The 20,512-nt window shown below is 37.0% G+C and overlaps 1 protein-coding gene across 6 annotated transcripts in view; it reads left to right on the forward strand.

Moving 5' to 3' along the window:
- The window catches only part of MLLT10 (MLLT10 histone lysine methyltransferase DOT1L cofactor), a 130,284-nt gene that overhangs the window by 16,599 nt on the left and 93,173 nt on the right, over positions 1–20,512 (forward strand). For all 6 annotated transcript variants that reach the window (XM_080338565.1, XM_080338568.1, XM_080338567.1 and 3 more), the window contains 2 exons: positions 4,547–4,601; positions 18,366–18,475. In XM_080338565.1, coding sequence (XP_080194691.1) covers positions 4,547–4,601; positions 18,366–18,475 — 165 coding nt within the window. The remainder of the gene's footprint in view (positions 1–4,546; positions 4,602–18,365; positions 18,476–20,512) is intronic.

The following is a 20,512-nucleotide window of genomic DNA, read 5'->3' on the forward strand; positions in this document are numbered from 1 at the left end:
TCCTCCTCTCCTACTAGTATAGTCTTGTTCCTACCTCTCTTTATCTTCCCTATCGGCTACATGTCTCTTGCTCTTTCTCTTAATTTCTACATGAACAAGGTAGTCTGAGCTAAATCAGCTTCTCTGTGCCTTTCCTCCATTTCCAGTTGAAAAATAGGTGGAGTTAGGTTAACAAAAAAAAAACAAAAAAAAAACAACAAAAAAAAGACTCCTGTAATTAGCTTTGTCTAATGTTATCTACTGCTGGTTAAGGTAGCCATTAGTCCTGGCTGACATGTAAAGGCGTATTTATCTAAAATAGGGGAAGAAAACTCTGTGCCATGATGCAGTGGAGCCAAATCGGACTGTAACTAATTCTGTATAGGAAGATTGATTTCTTTAGCTCCTTCTTCTGTTCTGGTCTTGGAACTTTTTTCTGCTGAGTATCTTTAGCGGACACCCCCATTCTTCTTACTTTTTTTTTTTTTTTAATTTTACTGTTCTTTATTTCTTCTTGATTATTTCTACTTTTTAAATAATGTCAGAAAAAAATTGGTTCTTTCCCCATCTGCATGGGCCTCCCATGCTTATGACCACTTTAGGTCTGCTGGGTGACGACTTAGTGACTGGACCCTTCAGGAGGCAGTGGGTTTTTCATCAGACCCAGGTGGTCTCAGTTCACCTGGATGCAAAGGTTACAGGATCAGTCTTCTTTCACTTAATTAACTTGTTCTTTATGTATCTCAGAAGTGGGTTGTGACAGCTACACTGTTAGACTGTTCCCAGCTGCAGAACTTTGAGATGGGTTTCACTTTAGTGCTCTACAGGAGACCTCATAGTCCAAAGGAATTCCTGCTGAGAGTTCACCTGAATTCTGCTTGAACAGACGCTGGGTCCATGAACTTAGTTCCACCAAAGAGCTGCAAAAATGAGATGTTCATAGTACACTCTGTAAGGACAGGAAGGGAGGATGTCACTCTAACTTCAGTCTTCCTTGAGCCAGTATTAGTGTATTTTTCAGTCTTCGTCCTCGGATCTCTTTCAACTGGCTGTACCTACAGCACCAGGTGCACTGGTGCTCCTCCCTGCTATAGGACTAGTGCCCTTCAGCACGCCAAAGGATGGGTTATTCTTTTGGGTCACAGTCAGCGTCTTTGGTATTCACATTTGCACTGTCTAACCTGATGGTATTTATCTGAACTGCTGATCAGTCATAGGAGCTTGCTCTGTTTAATCTTGCGGGTGTTATTTTTGCTCTCGCTACTTCCTCCGTCCCCCTCTTGTTAAGTAGTTCCCCACAATGTTTTTGAATGCTCAGGCAATAAATCTGTGTCAGAAATCCTTTGCCAGAGCTAAGACAGAATACATACCTGGAGAAGAGAGCTCTGACGTGGTCCATGTGCTTAAATATTAGAGACCATCTGATGACGGTCGAATTATTCCTTATGCTGTGTTGCAGAGATCAAAACCTTATTCCCTCACACAGGTTGTATGTGATGTGGCATTTAGTAGAGAGACTCAGCTGTTGCTGTTCACTTAAACTCCAAGCTCCATCCAGATGTAAACTGGAAGAGGAGACACTGTGTGGACAAAAACATTCACACAAGAAATTACAAGTAACAGAGGACTTCTGAGATACACATACACCCAACTGTCTCCTTTCCTTTCTTCTACAGAATTCTTTGTAACAACATGCATTTAACCATTTTAAAAGTACCGAAGATTTTTTTTTTCAGTCACTTTGCAAATTCTCATCTGAAACTATATATATATATTTTAAATTCTATATTGCTGTAAGATTTTAGAACTAGTAATAAAGCATTAGGGATTTTTTTTTTTAAGCTGCTAATTACCCGTCTCAAGGGATGAGGCACACTGCTCCCACCTGGCAAAGCTACTGGTGTTACTATGTGCTGCATAATGAAACTTGAGAGAGCAGAAATAGTTGACAGAATCTGAGCTTGTGGAGGCTGGGAAGGAGTTAGGTTTGTAACATAGAGAGTGAAGTGGAAAGGGTCACTGCGTGGTGTATTGTCTTACTAGGATGCTGCTTGTTGCAGATTGTAGTCAGAATTCAGGGCACCAGCAGTGCTCTGTGTCATCAGAGTGCAAGTGTCTCTGCTCAGTTGCTTGGCTCCAGCCCAGTGAGAGCTGAGGGCAGGCACACTGATGCTGCTCCCTGCCAGCGAGAGCATATTTAGCTGAAATCTCAGAACTTTTCTTCTGCTGTCAAAGCTTTCTCCTCTGCTTCAGTTTTCTGTCTCCTATCTTGTATCTAACTGGTTGCAGCCAGGTCTGTAGAGGAGTAATGAGGGAAGACCCAATGGACTTGAGTCCTAGTAGAGGTATGAGACAAAAAGAAATTAGTTGAAACTGAGCTCTTAAGAGCCTGAATGAAACACCCTTAACTGTTCTGGATAAAGGGCTGGTTCAGTTCCTTGCTGCTCAGTGTCCTGTGGCAATTTTATTTTTTTAACGTTTTGTGGTAAAGTTTGCTTAAGAAGTTCGCTAATTCTTTATTAATGCTGCAGTGCTATGGTTCACTGCCTTCAGTTTTCCTTATGCAACTGACTGTGGGATTATGCTTAAATTGTATCAGTGATATGACCTGAATTAAAAACATTTAAAAGGATCATTTCACTCCATTTCACTGATCTGTTTTAAGGGGCAGTCCTACAGATAGTTGGGTCAGCAGCTGAGGGAGAGGTGCAGGGAGAGATTAATAAGGGAGAGGTGGAGGGAAGAAGAGAACCTCCAAAACGGGTTTTGCCACTAGTGAGAAACTTCACAGGCTTGCGGAGGTGAGGCAAGGTAGACTATGCTGACAGCTTCCCTTGTCTCAGTGGTAGATATATCATCTCTGCTCACAGCTTTGGGGTGGGAACAAACCATATTACACTGTCACCACCGATATACACTAGGCTTCTCACTTGGAGAATCTGTTTCAGTTTATGGGGAATTCACTGGAATGAACCTACAGCTACTGAATGTCTCTCAGCACCCAGTATTTGATGTTTGGAGAGCTAGAGTGTTAAGATACAGCTCGCAGGCATACTGCGTGTGTAGGATTTTGTTTGAAATGAACTGCTCAGTTCATTTCAGTGGTGAGGAAGTCCTCATAATCTTGACTTAAAAAAGTAGTGTAGTGCTCCAAATCTGCAGGCAGCTTACAAAATTATTTAGAAGTTTTCAACTGCTTTTATTTCTGAATTTCACCATAGATTTAATGCTACCTTTTCAGTAAATTGCTGGTCATTTTAGTGGGTGAATGTGAGTGAGGGATGAGTGAAGCAAAAGAGAAAAAGCAGCAATCCTAAAGATTCGTCTTCCTATACACAGTTGTCTGTACTAACGTACTGAGCAAAAATAATTTAAGAACTTTCCTGTTCTACCCTTTATGAAAGCCTCTTTGCTGCTGATATAAATTTTATTACACATTAAGAGGAATAGATAGTCCTCAAGATGTACTTCAGCCATATGAATTTCAGGAATGGAATTTCTTATTCCTCAAATAAGTTTGGACAATCTATTTCTGAGACAATTCTAGCATCACAGGCTGCTTTATCTGCTGACTTGCCAGGTAGGTGGTAACAGAATAGTACTGTTAGGCAGCACAGAAAAGATCTGTACTGATGCCAGCTGTCCCTCTCCGTTTGAAAGATGTGGTATTAAGATTGCATCTGATTATCAGACTGTTCTTCTAGCTTGTTAGATTGGTATACTTTGAGTTGTCCCTAATTTGGGAGTACATAAAGGTTCTAATAACATGATTTCTAGGTATAGGATCTTCTATAATTGTGTTCCTTTGCATGTCATTTGGAGCAGTTGAAGTGGAATGTGTTTCAAACCTGTTCTGTTTGTGTCATCTCTGAACTGTTTTGGAATTCGTTCACACTGCTCTAGGACAGTTAAAGTTGCTATTAGGAACTTGATAGAGGCAACAGTAGCAGAAATGTTGTGTTGTGATCCTGGTGTATGTCAGAAGAATATGTTGAACTGTGTGTTTCCAGGCATACAGTCTTGGAGAATTTCAAGAATGAGTCAGCTTCTGACCTCCTTTTTTTGAGGCAGAAAGCAAGGTTATTTTTGGTCTCTTGGGGTGAGAGTCAGCAGAATGTGAAGTCAGCCATAGTGTGTGTACCTGTACTGATTATATCTGTGGCACGTCTTTGTGATTGACCACCTTGGTGAATACAGAGATCCTGCAAAAGGGAGATACAGTAGGGAGTCTTTGGACCATGCCCAAGTTTCTGACCAAGCTAGTCTACCCCACGTGATAGTTTTTGGAGGCCTGTCTTCAGAATTCCAGAGCATGGAATCCAGGAATAAAAACTTGGAGGTAGAACTGCAAGTAGCTTTAATATATCATAGTTTCAAGATCTGGAGCTTTTTTTGTGATAAACTAACAGTAATATTCAAGTAAAGGTTAAGGGAAAAGACATCCATTCACTTCTAAAGAATAGTTGCTTCCTTAATGTCAGTAAACAGTTTTGATGTGTGTGGTTTCTTTTTCAATGCTTCTGTGATCATTCCATTTTTTTATTTTATTTTTGCTTTTTTTTCCTAGAGATGTGAATTATGCCCTCATAAGGATGGTGCTTTAAAGAGAACAGATAATGGGGGTAAGTTTTATTCTTATTTTTTGTGAACTCTCTTATTCTGTATGAGGGAAATAAGTCTATGAAAGAAAAATTGTAGGGATCCTAAACATAACTGAAAACACAGGCTAGTTTTGAAAGTGAGACGTATTTTACAGTAACCTTTATTTGTCCAATTTAGGTTGAATTTAGTTTGAGAACATTGATTGTTACTCTTAGTTTTATTTTTAGAAAAAGAGTGGAGAAGCTGCATTTTAACATAAGATTTTAATGGGTAAAAAGGATAAATTGTATGTGTATTTAGTTGGAGTTTCAACATTTTTAGAAAGCTGTTGAAAGTGCACCATTCATGGAGAAAAGCAGAATTTTTATGTCTGTAGCCTAGACTGAATGCACCAGTGCATTTTCAAATGATAGCTCTTTCGTGCCTGTTAATACTAATGAGTTTTGTAACAAAGAAGTTAAGAGCTGAGAAGTTGCGGTACTGATTACTTGTCCCTTGCATCTTTCTAATTTCATCATTTAGGTTATCATCAGTTCTGCTCCTGCTGAGTAGAACTGCTAGAGAAAGTCTCTACTGAATATCTTGTCTTAATAATGTTTATACAAATAGCTCGATGATATGAGTGAAAAAATTCAATTAACTTTTCAATCACTTCCGGAATTCCTTCTTCTCTCTTTACTAGATACTTGTAAATTCCTGTCCATTATCTATCTGTAAATAGCCTGGTCATTTTGATACTGAGCCCTTTCTCTTGTGAGAAAAGAAAGTAGATCAAGATTCTGGATTTCATTTGGACAGTCTTATGTAAATTATATTCTGGAAATTTTATGCTGCATACATAATATTCTAACTAATTTATATCTTAGCTTAGTGTTGACACAGTTGATGCAGTTTTGCTGTTTCTGTTGCAGCTGAGTTGCAGGAACGCAGTTGCTTGTGTTTGGGCTGATGTACCTTTTTGCTTGCCTACATTTTGACTGCAATGTATAGATCATGCTTTAGCATTCACCACTCTGGTGTCTGCTTATCTCAAACACGTTGGTGAATTTAGTGTCATTTATGAGTGCTGAGACATTGTATGCAGTCTGTGTTGTGTGTGTATCAGTGAAACTACCATCTTAAGTGCCAGCCCAATACTTTAGCCTTAAAACTCTTCCTCTCAGATGGCTTGATATGTGGCAATGTTGAATTCATCTCTTGAGAAACAACAGCTGGACACTTGCTTCTTTAGGAAATAAGCAATAAGAAAGCCTCAAGCCTCTTGAAATATACAGTAAAATTTGTCAAGTATGAAGTAACTGAAGTGTTTTCTGTTTTTATACTTCAAGTAGTGTTTGAGAATGCCTTGCTATTCTCTATGGTAATTTTGAAACTTCTATGCATAAAGTCTTGAGAACTTACTTTGAGAGTTTGCATCAAAGATCTGAACATCCTATTAGTGTTCTCTTTCATAGCTGTATTAATTGTAATCCTGAATTCTTGTCTGAAAGTGAATTACTATATAAGATTGAAATTATTTAAGTTTAAATAGCAAAGATGTTACACTATATGGACAGTTTTGCTCCTACTATAATTTTCATGACCAAGTATTTTAATCAGTGAGAGCTTCATAGTGAAAATTTCATAGCAGAGAAGTCTGAAGAATATGTACTCCTCCTGGAAGCATCCTTTCCTCAGTAATAGATCATGTCCATAGTGCTGAATACAGCAAATTCTACTTTATGGACCAAATGTCGTTTAAATAACAGCTTTACAGAAGGATGTGAACCTTGGAAAAAATGAGCTCCAACTGGTGTTGCATTTCAGAAAGCTACATTCTTAACCTGAAGATTTCCTTTCCAAGGGTTGTGTAACAAGGGATTGTGCCAGGAGAGTTTTGATTTAAGGAAATGTTGTTGAAAGTCATGGCATGGGCTTGCCAGTTTAAAACTATATTTACAGTAGGTTAGTACTTGGAATTTTTTAATGCTATTACACCGTTTGTTGCCTAGGGAAATGATAAAAAGATGCAGGTATTCCTGCAGAAACTTTGAAACAAGAATTTCTGGTAAAACCTTGTAGTGATCTAGCTTTAGAAGTTTGTTATTAGAGTCTTTCTGTAAGTATAGAAATAATGAAATGGGCTTAGATTTTCAGAACAAGTGAAGAAATTACTGTTTTTATGTCAATGATATACAGTTATGCTTCTTTCTGCCTTCTGGCAACAAGTTACTTCATTTTGTAGCCAGAAAACCAATGCAGTTTTTGTATTGAACATGCAGATAGCTTAGCTCATACAGAGTCTGCTGCTCTTGTAAATTGTGTGTGGGTTTTTTTTTTTTTGTTTTGTTTTGTTTGTTTTTAAACAGTCTTCTGGATATTTGATTTTTAATAATGTGAAAAAATGTGTTTTGTTTGAGTGTTGAAGATACAATTATTTTCTTCTATGTCAGGGATCTTGATGTTTTTTGGTATACTGAGCTTTTACTATAGGGTTCCACGATTTTCTTAACCTGCAGTAAGACACTTATTTCAGGGAGGGTCCTCGCTATGCGTTACTTCCTCCTCCTTTGTGATGATACTAGCATTTAAACTTTTTCTTTGTCCCTCCTGAGTTCCTTTTCACCTAAATGAAACTAGTTTCCTGACCCAGCTCACCATGCTAATGCTGATAAAGGAGAATGGCCAGGACTGTTCTTTCAGCAGCAGCCTGTACATGAGCTGTCTTAAGTCAATTGTGTGACTGTAACTGAAAGCAACCTAATATTATAGCTCTTATATAATGGTGTTATCTTGCCTTTAGAGAACTCTGGGGCACCGCAAGATATATATGACAAAGTAGTCTGGGAATTAAACTTTTGTTGTTTCTAAGTATTACTGATTAGAAAACAGTAATGGTGCTGTATGTGTTGGTGTGTTGCGGGATTTTTTTGTCTCTCGCTTCCCAAGTGGCATGAGGTTCCTCTGTGTGTATTCTTCCTCCTTTTACTGGCCTGTTACTGCTTATCTGACTGTCTGGAGATCAACACTTGTTTAGATTTGCTTTTTAGGTTTTATATTTCTAGTTGGAGATGTCTACTGTACCTTAGTCATGCTTATTAGTAGAGTTGCTGAGGGATAGTGTTGGGTTCTCCAGTATCATCTATGGCAAATATGAAATTACAGTTTTTAGTGACACCATAAATACAGCATTCTTGGAGCCATATTGTCATGGACCTTATACAGAACTTAAAAGTGCCAGCCTGAGATAGAGAAGAGGGGCATATTGTGGAGGCCAGATAACATTGGGCCTGCTCTCTTTATCAGCAAGAATTGGATTCTTGGAAAGGTTCTTGTGTGCTTTCTCAGAATACTTTCCCAGCCTGTAAGTATTTACACTTTGGGACTTCTTGAATCAGAGACGGTATTTTTGTGTTTAGTGGAAGAAGAGTCCATCACACTATTAATGTGTCCACTTCTGTATAAAGGTTTAGTATCCATAATGTTGTGTGCAAGGCATTTTGCAGTTGGTGCATACAATGTGTCAAGATGTACTCTCATTTATCTTGAACCTGGTACCTTACGGTTTTGTTTGATGCTGCTAGGCACTTGCTAAGTGATGGGAAGTGACAAAAACCAGTTATTCTTTGTTCACATTTTTAATACCTGTTCTGGCTTTGTAGACCTCTGTCATATTCTTCTTTAGTCTCGTTTTCAGCGTGAAGGAGCCCAGATAGATTGGGCATTCCTAGTACAGAAAACTGGCCATCCCTTTTCCCCTTCTCCCTATGTCTTCTAAATAACCCATGATACTTACCAGAGCTGAATTTGAAATTTTAGAGTGGCAAATCTACTGTACATGATGCCCTGGAATCTCTAGACTGCAAAATGCTTACAGTATGGTTTAGTGTTTCCTAACATAGGCTACAAATATAATTATGGGTCACCATTTTTTGGTACAAATTTTTCTCATTACTTACAGAATGATTTCACTGCCCTAAACATTCACACTACCTCGAGACTGGGACAAATCCCAAAGGCTTTTGCCTGAAGAATGTTCTTAAAATTGAGTGCACTGTTTTCTGCATCTTCTCTGAAAACAGAAAGCATGGGTAATTTGCATTTTTGAGGCATTAATTATTTTTACAGCTGTGCTGGTTTGACTGAAAGCGAGTTAATTTTCTTCATGCAGTTAGAAACTTTTATTTTTTGTAGCTAGAATGGTCATTGTCTGGATTTAGTTTGAGAACAAGAAGATAACACCCCACGACAGAATTAATGTTTTTCTCCAAGTAACTTTCCAGTGTTTTTGAGGTGGAATGGAGAGGATGTAAAAACTTAACTGTTATTTTAGTTGTTGTCTGCGAGGCAAGGTCTCTCTGGGCTGTGCCCGCAGGTGTGAGGCAGCTGGGAAGTGGGGTATGGATGGGACAGACCTTGACTGACATCCAGGCTGATCAATGAGAATATTCCATGCCATTAGCGTCATGCTTCATATTTAAGGAGTTCTGGGTTTTCTGGCTGAGGAGACTCAATTCTTCTCTGTTTCAGTTGAGTTCTGTTTGGGAGTTCTATCGGTTCAGCCTTTTGCTGTTTTGCAGAGGTCTCTGGGCCTGTCTGCCTTTTTCTCTCTTCCCCTGGGATCGGCTGTTCAGGCCCAGGGTGCTCTCCCTTCCCAGGACTGGCTGTTCCATGTGGATGGAGTCTGTGAGGAAGTGCACTGAGTATATTTTATATTCTATTTTCATTTTATGTATATAATAATAATTATTATCAGTAGTAGTATTAGTATATTGATGTTATTTTTTTGTTTTATTAAACTGTTTTTATCGCAGTCCATGATTTTCTCCTTTCCCTTTTGATTCTCTTCCCTGTTTGGAGGTAGAGAGGGGAGTAAGCAAGCGGCTGTCATGATTTTGATTGCGACCTGATGTTCAGCTGTGAAAACAACCGTAGTTAATTCTTGGCAATTTGGGTTATTGGAGGCAGAGTGGGTTAGGGGAAGTTCAGTTATTGTAGGTAATAGTGACTGTACTAGCCAAGTGTTTTCTAGATAGCACTGTGGTAACATTGCACTTCGTCTTGGAAACTGATCCAAAAGGTTCTGCACCAAGTTGCTGGTGTGTGTGGGTCTGGAAGAACTAAAGAGTTCATGTGAAGCACCAAATGGAAATGGTGTTCCTTGTTGCTCATAACCTCTTTTCATACACTGGAGAGTACACAGCTGCCTACTTATTTTTGGCTCGGTGATGGTGGCTGCTGTCGCTGTAAGCAGAACCTGTAGCAAGCCCAAAAAAATAATTCTCTCTGGATTTGAGTGGAATATGTCTTAGCCTGCTTCAGCGCCCCACCTGTGCTTTCCATTGTCAAAGACCTGAACTGACCCTGAACAGAAGCAGCTAAGGTCTTCTTCCACATGTTTGTTCAGTCTCCTTACACTGTGTGAAAATCGTCATTCAGCTCCTGCACTTGCACAGATCTTAGAAACAATACAGTTGGATTTAGCAGAGTGTAGCCTGGACTGATGGTGTAGCTTATCTGTCAGTGGATTATCTGTGCTAAAGATTATTAAGACTTGACTATATTTAGCTGCACATTTGATTTCATTCATTTGTTAAGGGTAGTGGAGTTATGATCAGGATGATTGTCAGAAATTATAGGAATAAGCTTTGAATATGTTTTGATATTTTGGCTGCCTGGTATCTGTGACCCATCTTACAGCTATGGTTAAGTTTTATGAGAAAAAAAAATAGTGTTCCCTCTATATGGGCTTTGTGGAATTTGTTTTTACATAAGCATTGGGACTTTTTCAGTGTTCAGAAGCAGCAGTTCTATAAATGCTGTTAGGTTATTTACTGGGGTTTTATTTATTTATTTTATAGACAGTAAAAGTAGAAAAGTAGGATTGGGTTGAGAAACAAACTTTTCTCTTTGAATGTATTTATTGACAGAATTCCTTACTAAGTTTGATGTTCATGTTAATTTAGGGGCACCACTCTGGTTTTAAACACATCACTGATTATGAAAGTTTTTTAAAATGAGAAAAACAGATATGTATATGAATTGCTTATTGATTTTCTATCTTATATACAAGAAGGCTACTGAGAGGGGTTGTTTTTTTAGTTTGGTACTATGTGTCTGGATTAGTAGCTGGACAAAATATACACACTTTTTTTAAAAAAAAAAAAGAAAAACAACAGCAGAGCAACAGGTAAGCATTTGTTTGAAGATACCTGAGAACTGTAGGCTGTTTGACAGTTTTGGGCCTTTTCAGTTCAGTGATGTTTCCTTAACCGTTTCTTTGGATTTTGGGCACTCAGTGTGGAGGAAACAAATTCTTGACCATTTTAACAGATTATAGGTTTTTCAAATCCAAATTCTGTTATCTTCTCATATATGGAGTGTGCAGTGGTTTTTTTTTAAGGAAATTGTTTGGTTCTATCTAATATTGCGCATCTCTCATTTAAGTAGTTTTCTTACAGTAATCTTTGTTCACAATTTTCTGTAAGCCTAGAAGGCTTGATTTTGCTGTACGAGTTGTTACTTTGAAATCTGATTCCGCTGGATGCTGATGAGGAATGCTGCGTAACAGCATTCTTTGTGTGACTTTTCACCAAGACTTCTTTCATGCAGCTGCCTGGTGAAAAGGCCAGTTAACAATGCGGTGGTTTAATGTCATCGTGGAGGCCTTCTTCCCATCCCCTGGGTTAGCGTCAGGATCTCCCAAGTCTATAAAAACATCATATGCTAGGTTTTCTTATTGCTATTGTTACTATTAGAGTCAGTACCTCTCACTGTCAGGTTTACTGTTCTGATGTGTTTTCTTGGTATTAATGTCTAAGAATGTGGATAGTATAATGTCATATGTACACATTCAGGCATATGCATTTTGCAAGAAGTGCTTACCTACAAGTGTTCCGGTCCTTTTGTGCATTTTTGCAAGAGTTTGTGTGTGTGTGTGATGTGTGTGTGTTTTGGTTTTTTTTTCCCAAACTGGGAAAGACAGTAAAATTTCATAGCTTGTCAGGAAAATTGTTAAAGCTGTTTGCTTACTCAGTGGACCAGTGGAATATAATCTTTAACTACTTCAAAACCAAACTATTTGTTGTGCTGCTGAATGATGACCCAAAGTGAATTTTTCTTACATACCAATTCTTTAGTTTAGTAACAAATTTTGATAAATGGAGAGTTTCCTGAAATTCTGTAGTAGGACTCTGTAGAGTGAAGCCTTTGCTTCATAAATAAGCAGTACTTATTTATTTTAACAGAAATTGTCCCTTTATTCTGTGTACTGATGATAAGGTTGACTACCAACCTCAGTGATGAGATCTCTAGTGGTTAGTTAGAGCACTTTCTTTTACCCAAGTCTGAAAAGAGTGAATCAGACAATCTTGTGAATATTACTGTGTTAACTGTAGAAAAATCTAAAACTGTATTTGCTACGGAAATGAAAATACAGTGACTTATGCTAACAGATTTCTTTTCTGCAAGTGTAATTGTCTTTACTGGATAGGAAGATCAGGGTCAAACCAAAAGTGTATGGAATGCTTTCATGAAGAGACACTTCACTGAAGGAATAAAATAGTACTTAATCTTACCCTCTGGCAAACAGCAACAATAACTGTCTTATGTAGATCGTTGCTGGATTCACATTTCAGAGCTGGGACAGAGCTGAGTCTTGGGTTCAGTCAGCTGATCTGATGGTTCTGGAAACTGAGGGTGCAATTTCATGTGATCTAGGACAGCAATTTACGTCTGCTGGAAGGAGCAGATGGTGGTTTACCCATGATGTGGTGTTTCTTCACTGGTGGGTTTGTGTACAATAGTCACGCAACCTCAGTATGGATTGCATCAACTTCTTTACTTATCTTACTGGAAGGTAAACCATTGTTTTCCCACAGGTTCAGTAATCAAGTGAATAAAATTTTATCTGCCCTGCTACATGGCAAGCTGATACTACATGTAGAGGGTGGGGACATAAGGAGGGTGAGGAGTAAGGTGAGACATTACCTTTAGTGACAGCCCACAGTTGAAATGGGTTGAGGTGTATCCCTAAATTACAACCTGGAGCAACCCTAATAAGAAACCAACATTTCAACCAAGAAAGGTTTTTCCATACTGTCAGAATACATTTGCTTGGTTTAGGAGTAAGCTGTAGTTACAAATAAAGTAAAATTTCCTTAGTGAGATGTAACGGACCATTCAGGAACTCACACAGAATGCATAAACCAATTTTACTCTGGGGTTGGTTCAGGGTTAGGAGTTGGTTATGACAACCCAGAGCTTGCTTGTGAGACCATACTGGCACTGTGGCTGGGTCTCAGTGTGACTTTGTGATTCAGGCCTCTTCAGCCTGTTTCTGCTTTGCAGCACAGCTTCAACCGGTTTTGGGTCACAGCCCTGATGTAGTGCCTGCTCTGTCTGTTCATTCACAAACTGTTGGTTTTTTATCAAGTAAAAGATTATAAGAGCAAGGCTTCAAAATTTGCACTGGAGGATGATTTAAAAGTACCATGAATTTATTTATGGTGAAAGTGCTTGTGAATCAAGTTTTGGATGCTTAAACGGTAGTTGTAAAGTTGAAAATTTAGTTAAGTGGATAACATGCTGTGTGTTATTTATCTTCCTGAGTTTTCTTTGTTAATTTTAGATTACTTTATTAGAGTTTGCTTCTAGTTATAGAGTTCTTTGTTTACAACAGTAAACAAAGGTAAACAGTAAACATGCTGGAATTATTAGGAGTTATCTGTTCTCCGTTGCATTGGTGTAATAGATCAACTGTTTATTTTCAGTTAGTGTTCTGGGAGCCTGAGATTTGTTACTCTGAATATTGATAAATAATGTATATTCAAATTTTACCTGCTAAGTATGTACTGCTAGGTTTTCACTGAGTTAAAAATTAGTTAGGCACTTGAAATAAAAATCTCAGCAAAAGACTGGTAAAATTTGGATAGATGCTTTGCTGGTAATTAAACATTTTGCATGCCGGAATGAGGCTTAAAAATTGTCAAAACTCAATAGTGTGTCTTTCTGAGGGATAAACCAAAATAAAAAGGGACTCAAGTGAAAAGCTGGAAGGTCTGTAAGAATTATTTAAACTTTGAAGGCTTTTCAGTATTAATTTCCAATTTCTGATATTGGAGAAAACTGTTTTTGTTATTCTTATCGAAGTAGATCTTGGAGTTGGTTTATCTGTGGTTTTGATGTTGTTTTAATGTTGATTGAAATTATTTTCAAAGGAAAGTGTCTTAGCTATGCTTGTGTGATGTTATCTTAGAAAGCACAGTGATTTTTTTTTGAAAGGTAAGCAGCATTTCCTAGTTATTGGACTTGAAAGCATAATTGAAGTAGTTATTTTTAATTTTAATTTGGCTGTCACCTGTAAGATTTTCTAAGAAGTAATAACCAAATCTGATGACATTTTTCAATTTCTGGATGGAGGCATTGATTGTTGTAAAATATTGGATAATTTAAAGCAGAAGAGGCAGTGAACCTGCCAGCCCCTAGTACTTGCTGTGAGTACTTATTTTTCAGCAGTTTCAGAGAAATCTGTTCTGATAAGAACGTACAGAAACAAGAAAGCTCAGTGGCTGATTTGAATCGTTATAATACATTTTTTTATTTTAAAATAAGCAAGCCAGGCATTATCACCTAGTAAAAATATTATTATTGAGAAAGCACATATGTAAAATGACCAGCTTCTCAAAGATGGAGAAATAATAAGTCAAATAAGGAGAGAAAAAGAAAAAAAAAAATCTGAGGATAGGGACAATTTTAAGAACATTTTGCAAGATGCTCCTACCTGCCTTTACAAAGACATTTGTGACTGTCCTCCCCTTCCAGCTGAAGCTGTCCTGAAAGGGAGATGAAAGCAATAGTAAATTGAGTATAAGCAACTCAGTTGCAAGCGTGAGAGTTTGTTAGCAATTACTGTATATTTTATAAGTTAATTTAAAATAAATGAATAGTAAATCTGTGGCCAGTTGTTTGGATACAAACTACGCACAACTAAAGTGAATGGAAGCTTATAATAGATTTAAATAGTAAAGGATGTGGTCTATTAGTATGATTTTTATAAAGCCATTTGGAAGTGATCTGAAAAATGGCATGAATTCCTGGCTAAGATTGGAAAAAAATGAAGGAAAATAAGAGTAACCTGTTGGGTTTTTTTTTGTGTGTGGTATTTTGGCTTAAGAGGAGTGGTGATAAAATTATTTCAGTTCCAACAGAAACTAGTGAGAATGTTATAAATGCTATTGAATGTGTAGCTTAGTGCTACTGGGGATTTTTTTTTTAGCTCTTTTCATATTTAAACACTGGAAAGGGCTCAAAGACTGGATTTAATGATGGGTTTCTTTTGGGGAAAAAGAAAAAAAGATATACAGTTGCTGATCAAGCTGATAGTTGCCCAAGAATAATGTAGCAAGTGATTTGAAAAGGAAGTTTATGGCACAATCTTCAGGGCTTAGATGGAGTTAATTGGAAAATATATATTTTAATGTTGTCTTAAATATAATAAATGCTTCCTTCTCTTATCAGCTGCATGTACAGTTTGGGTGGGTGTCTCTTCACGATGTTGTGTTATCCCTGCAGTTGTTGTCCAGTAAGGAACAGCAGACAAAAGCACTTTGAGCGCGGCAACAGGTACTTCACTCTGTTGGGATTCTGAGTGCTGGGCTGAGAGGAGTTGTCTAAAAGAGAAGCAAGCGCAGGGGATGAGGGAGGCATTTTCTCACTGGATTATATAGTCAAGAGCCTTCCCATTTGCAGAAAACATCAAAAGTAAACTCTGCTTGTATGCTAATACCTTGTTCTTCCATCAGTGAGACAGAGGAGAGCTAGTGGTCTTACTTCGTTTGGCTGTAGGTGTCCATACTTCCATGCTTACTCTATGTAGCAATAATGACTAGTCTTTTGATGTTTAGGAAAAATATGATGGTTGTTTGCTTCCTTTTCTGTCTTCCTCTGCTACTATCTGGTCCTTATATAGGGAAACTGATTCTTCTTGACCTCCCTTAAGTTGAAAAGTTCTGTGGAGGAGCCTACAGACCTTCTTGAGTTCTCCAAAGATGGAGATTCTACAGCACCTTTAGGCAAGCAGTCCTTAACCACACTTGTTATGGCAAAGTGTCTTCATTACTGTTTCTTCAGGTAGAGCTACTCAACCTCTGCCTCTTTCAGTTCTTCAGGTGAGCTGGGTGTTGCTCTTTGACAATTTTATATTTCTTCACTGGTGAAGCTTCGGACAGAAGAACCTTTGAGCAGTTGGTACAGGGTCTCTGAGTCCTAGTGCAAGCTGGTGCTGGGGTTGGCTCCTTGTACAATGCAGGTGTTTGAGGCTGGTAACATAAGGGTGCTGCAGCTTCCCCTATTGTTAAATTTTTATTGGACAGGTTGTGATTTTTCAGCAAGGTCAGATTATTTGGGATCTAAAGATGCCAGATGGAAACCAATGGAAAAGGTCCCTTGTCCTCAGTTCCCTGGGCACCTTTTTCAAAAAGTGTATTAGCACTGTGGTGCTTCATTTGTTTTAATATAGAGATACTGTTTTTGTTATCATAAAAGATGAAAGTGTGCTGTTACAGCTATCCTGGGTGTGTGTTCTGTATTTTAGAAATCAGAATATATTACGCTAGTAGATTTCTGGCTATATGTTTAATATTTTTTGATATTGATGAAGTAGTATTCAGTTAAAGTTACTTCTGAAACCAGTTTCTGGTAATGAAAATTCTTTACTCACCTAAATTTCAATTTGGCTTAGTGATTTTTTTAATGTCTCTGGTATAATTTTTCGTTATAAGTGTAGCTAGAGTACAGACTTAATTACGTCTGAAGTAAAATCTTTTGCCATCTGTTTATGTGTTACTAACCGAAGAAAGTTTTTCAGAATTTCAGTGTCACTTTTCTACTAGTTTAATGACTTGTCTTAGATGAATGGTGTTTCTTTTTCAGTTAATTTTTTGAGACGAGATTTAAAGGCAAATATTCACCATTAACACCATGTTAACATTTGTTTATTCTCTTCAGTAAGATGACTCTGGGTTAGGGCAGTTTGCAAGCCTTAGAAAAGTCCTTATAAACACTTATTTCCTGAAGATATTTCAAGTGGAGGAGAGAACAAAAAAAGACTCTGGTTTTTACATTTTTTTTTCAGTCTGTTAATGATAATTTTTAAATGGTCTGTTGAAACTGTTTTGAGAAGCAGCTTAAGTTGGCAGTTGATACTTTCTTTTCTCTTTTATTAGTCTCATGCTTTTTTCCTGTGTGGAATGATTCTACAAACTCTTTGTGAATAAAATGATGGATAAGCACAGATACTGTATTTAGTTGCAGATGAAATACTAGAAAGATTATGTTGGCTGTGAATGTTGACTGTAACAGTTGTGTGTGCACTTTTCATTTTCTATACAAATTATAACTACCTATTTAGTAAATGGGGGGGGGGGTGTCAACAATCAGTTAGAAGCAGCTAGAAAAGACTTGTGCTTCAAGAAATAATAAAAAGCACATATGCAATTCCAGATGTTAACAACAATACTACTGTAAATACAACTTTATGTTTAGCTCAATTGAAGAGTCGAAGTACAATTGGGTGAAGAAATTGAGAACCTTTAGATTCAGTAGAGTAGCTAAAAAGAGAAAATACAAGATGAAAACAAAACTCAAAAAGGTTTGCAGTGGGGCAGTATGGTGAGGTCTGTGTGGTGGTGGTTTTTTTTTTTCATTATAGGATGCATTTGCACAATGATAACTTTCTTTGTTTACCTAATCTAATAATGTGCTAGATTATCTAATTATGTAAGTCTGTAATATTACGTCCTTAATATTTGCATATGAGTAAGCCTGGATAGGAGGAAAGCACACTTACTTTCAAGGTGTATTGAATGTCTTGCGGCAAAAGACTTCAGTTTTCCTCTTGGGGAATAACAGAGTTCATGCTAAATGATTAACCACATCTAATTCACTTTCAGATGAGGTAACTGCAGTATTCAGTGTAACTCTTGTAATCCTATTGCTAGTGTCAGTATATAGATATGTTGAGTTAGTCATATAGCAGCTTGTGCTAAATTTAAAGTTCTAGCAAACTGTCCTCCACCAAAACAAACTGACAACTCTCAGGATCCTGAAATTAGTATCAGACTAATTAGTAAAGTTAGTCCAATCAAATGTCAGACGTTAGGAATGCTTACTTCTTGAAATGTTGTTGAAGCACAATAGGATAAGTAACTAAGCATTTATTGATGACCCCAAATTAATAAGTTATAACAGGACTGGATATAGGAGTTGATATTCCTATGAAACAGTGAGATGGCCACACCTTTAAAGAAGGAAGAGATTTGATAGAGAGGATATGGGGGGTGTGTGTGTTGAGATTTCTTTCTATAGAAAGAGAACAGGAGTCTAGTCAAATTCGAATGACTTTGTTTAAATAAAAAGAATACACAGAAGTCTTATATGATGGTAATGCTTGCATGAATACTAGTTTGTTCAGATATTTCCCTTTTGCAGGAATTTGCATAGCTTTTATGCACTATGTTAGTCCGTTTTTCTGTTTGTGTGTCACTGTTTGTATAAATCATTAGTATTTGGATTTTGTAGAGTATTACCTGTATAAATTCTCCACTGAATAAACTTAAAAATGTATTACAGCTCCTACTTCGGATGATATAAAATGGAATATAAATGTAACTTCTGTCTGTAATATTCTAAACTGTTAAAATAGTCCATGGAAAAAAGTATTGTCAAACATTCTTTGTATTATAATTGAAATGTCCTATGAGCGTCTAGAAAATGTTAAAATTAAATACAATTATAACTTTTTGTAGGTTGGGCTCATGTGGTTTGTGCTCTGTACATTCCCGAGGTGCAGTTTGCAAATGTTTCTACAATGGAACCTATCGTGTTGCAGTCTGTTCCTCATGATCGTTATAATAAGGTATAATTATGTCTTTTTCTGTTTATCTAATGTACTTATTTTAAAACTTGTGAGCTTTAATAATCTAAAACTACACTTCTTAGAATTGTATAAAATGGTATAAAATTACATGAAATTCATAAATGTATGCAGTAATGATATATGTTTTCTGCTATGACTTCATGATAAATTCAAGAATTAAGACAGCTATACTATTAAATTAAGCTGTAGGGTTATCTGCCATGTCTCATTATTCTTCTACAGATCAGGGACTGTTTTGTTAATTAAACATATCACGATCTTTGACTAACAGTTTATTTTGAAAGGAATGTGAAATATTTCCCATAGGTTAAAATATTATTACAGCTTATTTGAAATGTTATTATTAATTATCACTAAGTCCTACTGTTTTAAGTATTGATATGAACATACACATGTTAATAAACATTTATTTTAGAAAGAAAAACTATACTAATATATTAAGGCAGAAGCTTGCAGACTTTTGCCTTTGTAAACAGTATTCACTTTAGTGGGATTATTTGCTTATAGAAGAACTGCTCCTAAATAAGTGGCAGTGAGGTGGAATGTTTTATGAAGTGTGATGAGACTACCAAAAAAAAAAAAGGCAAAAGAAGTGTAAAGCAATGTAATAGTAACTTACTAATGTTCTGTATTGACAGTTACGTTTTTCTGATTGTTTCACTCGTGCTACCTCTTCCTCACTAGACTTAACGACATCCTCCTTTGTATTTTCCTTTCTGCACGCAGCAAACTGTCTGAATTTCTGATTAGTTTAATTATGTATTTTTGCTTGTGTTGCTCTTTTTACCTCTGGTTTCTTTCTTTTACTTTGTTTCATGGTGGTTTGTGAACATTGGGGTAAAAGGAATAGACTGTGTTAAAAAAGAAAGAAAAAAAGGCATGCATCACCTCTTGTGTTCTTCCTACAGGGAAACCAGACCAGTCCTGTTCACATTGGCTCTGTGACCTTTTTTTTTCTCTGTTTATATCTCTGATTTATGCACATATGTCTTTAGTCTTTAATTCCTTTTTGTTACAACTAAAGTTGCTTCTTTCTTGCACTGTTTTTGTTCTAAATATATGATGTGTGGTTGTTTTTTGCTCCTAAAATTCCAGTTTGCAATTTGTTGGTCTATGGTTACTATAATTTTTTTTGCTTGCTAGATAATTACTGGTGCCATAGGGGTGATGTAGATACGAGTTGCTGGTGTTGTCTAGCTCTTAGTTTTCTGAGTTTTTGGTCTGTTTTCTGATTCAAGCTGATTTTTCCATGTTAACAGTCAGCCTAAAACTACTTTCATACAGACCACCACAGTATATTGTAAAATATAATGAGACCTATCAGAAATTTCAAGATTTGGCATCACACCCCTAGCCTGCATTTTTTTTTTCCTCTGTTTTTACAGAGGTCAGCTTTGCTGCCCTTGTTTGGTCTGTTTGGTTCATGGAGATGTAGCAGTTGTGGATTTCAGGGGTATAAATGAAATGACTGTAGTGCAGTTGCTGCAGCAAGCCTCCTGAAACCCGTGTGACTGCACTGCAGTCTGGCTGTAACAGCCAGAATTTAAGAAGCAGTTGCTGACAGGTGACTCTCCCAACTTTTTGATAAATCTGTAGCCAGTGCTGGGTTTGATACTGCTGTGGCCAAACCACCACCAGTTCCCAAGTTGGTTTTGAGCAATACCCCCAAAACCAGTACAACTACTAATTACCTTTTCAGCTAACCTGCAGTAATTACCCCCCCACCCCCAGCTATTCAATATAAATTGTGTTTATTTAAATGATACATTTTTTAGATCAGAAACTTTGTAAAGCATTTAGAAGTAGATGTGGCAAACAGTTCTTAAAAGATTTGTTGCACATTGTGAACAAATGTAAACATGTAATTAGAAAAATAAGACTAGAGTTGTTTCTCTTTTTAGAGAGGCTTAGTGCTACTTTTGTTCTGTGTGCCAACTCAGGTTAAAATAAAATTATTTTAAGAAATATTTTATTTCCAGTGAAGTCCTGAATAATTCTGCGTGTGTGGCTGGATAG

The sequence above is a fragment of the Nesoenas mayeri genome, assembly GCF_963082525.1.
Source record: "Nesoenas mayeri genome assembly, chromosome: 2".
Lineage (NCBI taxonomy): Eukaryota > Metazoa > Chordata > Aves > Columbiformes > Columbidae > Nesoenas > Nesoenas mayeri.